Consider the following 8616-nt stretch of genomic DNA (forward strand, 5'->3'; position numbering starts at 1 on the left):
CACTGGGAGATGTTGAAGTTTACATGTATTTGCTTTAATATTTCATGACATTTAGTCTGATGTTTATTAAAAATGTAAATCTGTTTCCTCAGCAAATGTAAGTTAAATACCAGGAGAAGCGTCCCAGTGCTTGGAGCGTGCATTCTCCATGGGGAGAGGGACGGGAAGAGGTGAGGGCTGGGAAGTGCCGTTCCTGCAGCTCTCCTGGGGAGCAGGGCCAGGGCAGCACTGTGCGTGAGGGAGTTCAGCAGCCAGAAAGCAAAGTCATCAGCTGCAGCTCATCGGGATGTGACACACGTGTGTGCTGGGTGGCAACCAAGCACAATTTGCAGCTGCTGTAGGAACCCGGCCTCCACCTGTTTATAGCTATTGCTATTATTAATACATTAAATAATTGCAGCACGGGAAGTTACAAGACCCTTGTTGTGATTGCTAAGGAAATTAAATAAAGCCTCTGGCATGTCGCCTGCTCCCGACCTCCTCGATTGCTGCAGGTGGAGATGCACGGATGGGTCCTCAGCTGCTGCTACACAATGGCCCTGGGGCAGCCCAGGTTGGTGCTGGCTGCAGGGACTCCACTGTGCTGTGCCAGCAGGACTGTGCCTGGCAGGGCATAGGCAGGGACAGGGCAGGCGTGGGCAGCTCCAGCAGCACAGCCTACAGGCAGCAGTGCCATAGCTGGGGGGCTCTACAGGTGGTGGAAGCCCCCCCCTTAAGCTGGAGCAGGGAGAAGCATCTCAGCAGCACAGGGTGAGAACTTCCCATGCCAGGGGCAGGAGGAGGGGCTGAGCATGGACGTGTGCATGGTTAGACCTGGAACCATCATGGTCTTCAGCAGAGTAACTGCGTGTGTGTGGCACAGTGCGAGGCGTTGCAGGACTGCGTGCAGGCAGGGGAAGGCAGCAAGTAATTGCACTCTCATCTCATTGCTCTCTGCAATTCCTTGCCTTGGTGCAGCCAGCGGTCCCTGCCTGTCTTTGGCTATCCCATGCAATAACATCGCCTGATGACTAACAAAGCTCATACATGTTTTGCACCTTTTTCTTTTCTGCCATTGCCGCATTGAAATAACCCACTCTGCGAGGTGTGCTGGGAGGGGCTGCTGCACACCGCATCCCGTTTGCTTTGTTTCTCCACCCACCATACGTTCTTTTCTTCCCCTCTCATAGTGTGGACGCAATGCTGAAAACTTCGACCGGTTTTTCACTCGCCATCCACCCGTGTTAACACCTCCTGACCAGGAAGTCATCAGGAACATTGACCAGTCAGAATTCGAAGGATTTTCCTTTTTTAACTCTGAGTTTTTTAAACCTGAAGCCAAGAGCTAAGTAGCTGTGTAGATCTCATCTTCATCATCCAGTCCCAACTGCTGCTGTGGTGACATTGCATTCATGGTTTTTCTTTAGTAATACTACTAGAGTGACCATATTTCAAAGCCAGAAGTGTCTTCACATAATTTCGGGCATGCCTGAAGTGTAAGTGATGTGCAGTAAGTAAAAACAACGTTTTTATCAATTTTTATTTGTAGAAAATGGAACAGTTTATTGGCTACCAGGTAAAATGGAGAGGTGTGAGCCACGACAGCTGGGAGAAATCTCTTCAGCACATGCTTTGATTCCTGCTCTTCCCCTTCCAAGTCCTTTAATACAATCATGAATACATTCCATCTGCAGCCTTCCGGTCTTAGTGCGAGGAAGCGTTCCCTACCTGACCTCACCCGGTGCGAGAGCTCCCTGTAGAACTGGGGGCTGTGGGGGCACTGGGGGCTACAGGGCAGCTGGGGGCAGAGCTGGCTCCCCCCACCAGGTCTTCGGTAGCAGTGGTCAATTACTGGGGAAGCAGCTCTGCTGTCGGCGCAGATTTCTCCTGATTGTGCAGTTTCCAAGTAGCGTGTTTTTTTAACTGAATGAAACATATCTGGTTATAAACAGGAAATTTTTAAAGAGCTGCTGTAGATGCTTTCAAATCCATGGTCACCCTAGTAAATAGCACACAAAGTTGGTTCTCATAGCAATTTTTTTTTTTCAAATGCCAAAGCAAATGATGGAGTTTGTTACCTGTGCTTTAAATGTGTCAAAAACAGTATTAACACAAATGAGATGCTATTTAACATTGAACAGTATTGTGAATTCTGCTGTGAAGCTTGTAAAGAGATGTTTCCACTAATATCCCTACTTTAAAAGAAAATGTCGCTGGATATTTAAATCGCCTCCCTTTTGTTTCTGGCATCAAAGACAAAGTTTCAGGACGGATGAATTTCTCTTGAAACAGTAACGGCCGCGCAGCTTCCTTTTTTTACTGTTCTGGAGATGTTCGTGGGCTGTCACTTTGTATCGATTTGCTTTCAGTTGTAATGTGCCAATTTATTATTTTTTTTTCCCAATACCGGTGATAATAATAATAATAATAATAAAAAAAAAAAAGTAAGAAATATCATAAAAGAAACCTGCATTTGTCTGGAAGCACTGCACCTGTGTGGCCTTGGCCTTGGGGTGGAAGCACCCAGCGCCTGCCTGTTGCTTTCAGCATCCGCCCCAGCGCAGCGCCGTGCAGGAGGGATGCACCAGGACTGCACCGCGTCACCCGGCGGCTGAGCCTGGTGGGATCTCTCCTTCCCTGCACGCAGGGAGAGGGGCCTTTCCCGGCAGCCCTGCAGAAGGGACAGCAGGCGGCGGAGGGGGCTGCCCCTCGGGTGGCTCTTTGAATGCCTTGAATGGAGACAATCGCAGAGCGCACTGAGGATTTCTGGAAGCTGCGGCCGCGGCTATCTCAGTGCGGCAGCGTGCACTGTGCCGGTGACTCATCGCCCTGCCTGCTCTCTCTCAAAGGAGCAGTTGTTAAAAGCAATTGGCAGTTTCAGCTAAAGAGGGATTACAGGGCTCCTGCTAGCCTCCCTCCTCCTGAACGCGTGCAGAATTTCCTTTCTGTCTTTGGAAACCCACTTCTGCTCAATTGCTGCAGTTGGAATCTCTGCGGGATCTTTCCAAACAGCACCGGACGGCAGCAGCAGCAGCCGGTTCCAGCAGGAGCATGGAGACAGGGACAGTCACTGCCGTGCTGCTCCCTGCCCTGCTCTGCCTCTCCATACCTCCTGGAGTCTGTGAGCCCCTCCTGGGGCATTTCCAGCTGTGAACTTCCCCTTCCTCCTCCCTGTTCGCCAGCTCTGCGCAGCCATTCCTCACCTGCTCACGGGCCGTTCATCATCTTTGGCAGAAGCCAACTTGCCAGCGATTTCAAACAAAGCTCGAGGTAAGAAGTCAGCAGAAGCTGCTTTGCTGTGCTCACAGCTGGGCACTGCTGGCTGTGCCAAGGCCCCAGAGCAAGGCGAGGAGGCAGGGCAGGGGCAGCCCCAGCCCTGACCTGGCACTGTACAGCCACTTCTCAGCCAGAGGTCCCCCACCAGCCCCTGGGCTGGGCATCTGCTGAGGGGATGCAGCTCTGGCACCATCAGCACCACTCTGGAAGGCCAAGGACTGCAGTGCACAGGGGCCAGGTGTGCACTTTTCGTTTCCCTTTGCAACTCTCCTGCTGCATAGGATGGAATCATCACAGTGCTTGTTGCCTCAGTAGCCATTTGACAGCTCTACAGCCCATACACCAATGGGCAGAGCCCTCTGCCCATCACTGGCCCCACACCGACCCCTCCAGGAGCTGTCTTTTATCCACGTCTGTCCTACACCTGCGTTTCTGCTACCTTCCTCTTTGTCTGCATCTGAAGTCTCCCCCTCCCCACTTCTGCACTATGCTCTGGATTCACCTCTGCTTCTTCTGTGGTGTTGGGAGGGGAGTGCAGGGCTGCAGCACCTTCCAGCTGCCTCCTGTCCAAAGGGAAGCACCCAGCCAGGACTGTGACAGCAGGGCTCAGCACTAACTAGACTTCACATGCACATTCTGGATTTTGTCCAACTTCATCTTTGCTCCTTGAGCTCCATCTCTGTTTTTCTTCCCACCTTGTCTCTTCTTGGACATCTTTGGCTCGCTCTACCTTATGATCTATAGCCGACTCCATGTGATTCTCCCCTTACAGAGCACTGTCCCCACAAGGAGATTGTGGTCCTGGGCCACCTCTCAAGGTGGGATTCATCTCCAGAGGGTCTCTAGCTGCAGCTGCAGAGGAGCTGGGCTGGGTGGTTTGCTGTGTTCTGGCTGGGGCAGCTGGGACAGGAGGAGCTGTTGTGAAGGCACAGCTCATCACCAATGTATTCCATCAGTGAGGAGAGCCAGTGGTTGGTTGGCCATGATGGGGGGCAGCAAGCAGCTCCTGTGGTCCTTCCCACGGCCACCAGTGCACTGGTGTCCAGCCATGATGTGACAGTGCAAGTACAACAGTGCTGCCCCTCTGGAGCCTTAGGCATGAGCTGGCACCATGAACAGAACTGGCACTCTGGTCATCAAAGGCAGATAGGCTAAAGAAAAGCATTTTGCAGGTTCCTATGTGGCACCAAATGTAGCACCTGCAGAGCCCCTGGTTCAGCCCAGTGAGCACTGGCTGTGGGGCTTGCAAAGTGTCTCAGCGCAGTCCTGCTATAAAGCAGGTTATCAGTGTAATTGAGACAATAACTTTTGGGTGGTTTTTGTTTTTTTGGTTTGTTTGCTTGTTTTGCCTAGATGTAGCTGCAAACTTGTTCTTTTTATGACGTTAAAATGATAAAAGGTTGCATATGTGGAATTGTTGTTCTTTGAGGTTTTGAACTACTGTATATTTCTTATATACAGCCCTGGAGCAAATAGCATCCTCAAATTAAATCAGTAAAACACTGTGTCGATCAATACCGTATCATAGAGTACCCTAAATAATAATAATGTAAAATAAAACTTAAAGCAAGAGGACCCCTTACAGCTGATGGTTTTGTGCAATTTCGGAGACCTCGGTGACCGTCGGGTTCCCTCCCGCGGCGCGGCGCTGTCCATGGTGCTGATCCCCCCGCAGCGCCTCCGCCCGCGGCCCCGCTCCCACCCGCGCCTTTGCCGAAGGCCGCACGAAGCCCGGCCCGCGCTGCCCACTTTAACTCTGTGCTTTCCGTTTGACAGAAGGACAAACGCGACACTTCCAACTTCGACAAAGAGTTCACCCGGCAGCCTGTGGAGCTCACGCCCACCGACAAACTCTTCATCATGAACTTGGACCAGAACGAGTTCGCTGGCTTCTCCTACACCAACCCGGAATTTGTCATTAACGTGTAGGCGCGGCGCAGACACCTCCTCCCTGCTCCCACAGCCCCAGATTCCAGCTCGCCCTGTAAATACCACACCAGTCTTCCGGGATCAGCAGTGTGTACACCCACACCCCGGCACGCGACAAGCGCTTGTTGTAGGAGGCCTCTGTGTGTGTGTGTCACTCGCTAGCTTGGTTGCCCTTGCTGGAAGCACGCAGGGTTTTGAGTTAACAAGCAGTAATACTCCTAGGAACTGTAGTTGGTGGTGACTAATAGAGTTTTTAAACAGAAATATACCAAATTGCTACGGTCTTTGTAATTTTTGAAATCAGATGCTGAAATTCCGGTGAACTTAGGTATTCACAAATTGTTGCCATTGAATGCTAAGCATGGTTGATATTTTAAACCATTGTGCTGAAGCTTGCAATGACTGTGAACGTGTCTTAGAAGAGCCTTTTGTTCGAGACATGGATACATTTGATCAGTGTGGAAACCTCTGCTTGTAGACATCTCTCAATGCCTTGTACATGCGGTCACACCAGCTCACCAAGGCTGTCTTCCTCCCCAGCCTGCTGTAAGCGTGCATTCCGCCACATCCCCTCCTCTTACTCAGGCATTAAGACTACAAAATGAATTCCATTCCTGCTCTTGTAAATCAGAGCAAATCTTTTTCTAAGTGAAAGGCGGGACTTTTTTTTTTTTTTTACATCTGGAACAGTTTGCAGTTTTGATATACTCTGTCAGCACTCCCATAAATCTTTCTCCTATTTTTTTTTCACAGACACTGTCAAAATTTAACAGCTCTGTAAAGGATATTAATATTCTACCAAAACAAAACACATTTATATTCTCCGTTTACCAACTGAAAACACGCCCACTACAAAGGGGCTGTACTGAGGGCTATTTATAAAGGTAACTTTTATACTTTATACCCTCTGCTACTCTCTTAAAGGCTCAAAATCATGAACTTTGCAGGCATCTCGGCTTACCCAATTTCAGGCAAAATTCCTGGGGATTTTGTTCAGTGAGCCAGGGCCTTCTGCATCGTTTCAAAAATTCCAGCCCAGAGGGTACCGCTGTGCTGCAGACACACATCTCCTGCAGTGCTGCTTCGCTCCCCTCCTGGTGCACGTGAGTTTGGTTGGTTTGCAAACCAAGCATGTATATTCTTTCAAACCACGACCAATTCTAATGTAAATACACATTGCTTCATGAATACAGGGGAAAACAGGGGGTGGAATTTTATGAATCATGAGGAATCCTATTGAGGAGATTCTGGTTTGTAGATGTTTTGTAGACATCCAACTCTACCGTTTGCAATTATTTCTTTCTTCCAATGATTCCTGAAGTGAAAATGCTGCTGGAAGCTGGAGCTGTGCGTGGCCCAGCCCGGCCCTGCTGCACACGTTGGGGTGCGTGAGCTGTGTCCAGAGTTCAGATGCTGAGCTGGGCTCGAGAAAACCAAACAAAACACAGCAAAACTGCAAATTGTGCCAGATGTGCAAGAGTGCTTATGGGCAACTTTGCATCAGGCTATGACCAGGGCACTGGGAGATAGCTTCTGATGGGAGTGCTCATAACTCCAGCACATGTCTCAGAAGACATCTCACCATCTTCTGCAGACCTCAGTTGATGTTCAGAGCATGTTTGTTACTGTAACTTTCAAGTCTGTTGCTGCAGAATTAGTATTCCTTCAATGGTGAATGTTTCTAATTTCTGTACCTTCAGCTCTGAGGATGTTCCCATGGTGCAGTCGCTCAAGGGATGCTGTGGTGCTGCGGGACTGACTCCATGGGGGCTGCCACATATGGAGGGACCCCACAACCTGGAGCCGTATGCCTGCTGCAGCCACACTTCTGCACAGAACAGCTTTGCTTCAGTGCTGTGTCCAGAGTAGGGTGCAGGGTGTGAGCACTGCTGACGCTATCCACTCTGCTACATGCAAAGCTCTTAACTCAAAGTTTATTTCCAGATAACCTGACTCTTCTGTGCAGAAATGTAAAATGGAATCTACCCTGCACAGATGCTGGGATCTGTGTGAACTCCTCCAAGGAAGGGTAGAGTGGCGGTGGCTGACTCACCACTTGCCATAATTTGATGATTTAATCTTTAGTGCCGGATGGGGAAAGCAGTACAGGAAGAGGCTCAGCTCCAAGAGCCTTCAGGAGGTGCTTCAAGGCACCAGGTGCTGTGCCACTGACACTGGGTGGGGTGCAGGCTGCCTGGGGAGGCTCCCAGTGGGGCAGGGACAAAACCATCTCCAGTGGCTGCTCTTCCCCACCACTGCTGTGGAATAGGAAAGGGTTGCGTGAGGGCAGCATGTGAGGGCTGTGAAATGTATCTGGTGTGCCATATTCTTAGGGTGGTGTCAGAGTGGTGAGGCACTGGCACTGCTGCCCAGAGAGCTGCGGGTGCCCCATTCCTGGAGGTACACAAGGCCATGGATGGGGCCCTGGGCAGCCTGAGCTGGTGGGAGACAACCAGCCCACAGCAGGGGATGGGGCTAGGGGGTTGTAAACTCCCTTCCAACCCAACAGTGCTGTGGTTCTATGGTTCTGTCACCTGGAAATTTCACCTAAAGCAAGGCAAAGGACTGTGGGTGCTTGTCCTGCACTGCTGCATCCCACAGGCTGTCCTAAAGCACAGCTGCAGATGGAGCAGGGGGCTGCGGACTCACAGAGACATGGGGACACAAGGGAGGGTGGAAGTGACATGGAGCAGGGCAGCAGAAACTGCCCACAGGCAGAGACAGCAGCAGGGCAGTGCTGGGTCCCAGTCTGGTTGCAGGAACGAATGAAGAGCTGTGATATCTAGCACAGAGTACCAGGCTGCAGGGTCACATCTGGAGAGTGGAGCTGACCCATACAAACCCAATGTGCTGCAGCTCCTCTGCTTTTGCCATCTCAGGTAGCTGTGGAGCCTGTAACAGCAAAAGCAGCAACAAGCGTCTTGCTCCATGCAGGGAAGTGTCATCCAAGCTGTTTATTTCTGATCATGTTCAAACTGGCAATTAAAACAAGGAGGAAAAAAAAAAGAAAATGTTTATTGTTGAACAGTTTGTGTTTGTGAATTTGATTTCACCTGCAAGTATTTGATGACTTTTCTACATCCTAGACTACCTGCTGTGTGTTTGTCAAAGGATTCTCATAAAGACCTCCTTTTAGATGGGCATATACTCTTTATTCTATTTGCTGCATGTTTGAAAAAAAAAAAACAACACAAAATAAAATGTATAATTTTAAAGAAACCTTGTGCGGTTGCCTTTCTTTGTCTGCAGGGCTCGGCTGGTACATGTTGAAGGGTCCAATGCGGGGGACTGCTCTGGCTGCTGCCCTCTGGCATGGTCCCACCAAGCAGATGCTGAAACCTTGCAGCAGCTCTGTAACAAAGGTGTGGATCTGTACAGATAGAGGGCATCACCAAAAGCAAAGAAGCATGGTCCAGGACTGGAAACCTACAG

At 50.2% G+C, this 8616-nt stretch overlaps 1 protein-coding gene across 3 annotated transcripts in view; it reads left to right on the forward strand.

Moving 5' to 3' along the window:
* PRKCB (protein kinase C beta) overlaps window positions 1-8384 on the forward strand; it is a 79020-nt gene extending 70636 nt beyond the window's left edge. Inside the window, exons 17-18 of one of the 3 annotated variants that reach the window (XR_002443104.1) lie at window positions 1170-3249; window positions 5032-5136. Coding sequence is in view for 2 of the 3 variants with exons in the window: in XM_021411435.1 (XP_021267110.1) it covers window positions 1170-1328 (159 nt within the window). In the remaining variant the exon portion in view is untranslated. Of the gene's footprint in view, window positions 1-1169 lie in introns of all 3 variants that reach the window. The other 2 variants (XM_021411436.1, XM_021411435.1) reach the window with 2 other exon arrangements.

Source organism: Numida meleagris, chromosome 13, assembly GCF_002078875.1.
Source record: "Numida meleagris isolate 19003 breed g44 Domestic line chromosome 13, NumMel1.0, whole genome shotgun sequence".
Taxonomy (NCBI): domain Eukaryota; kingdom Metazoa; phylum Chordata; class Aves; order Galliformes; family Numididae; genus Numida; species Numida meleagris.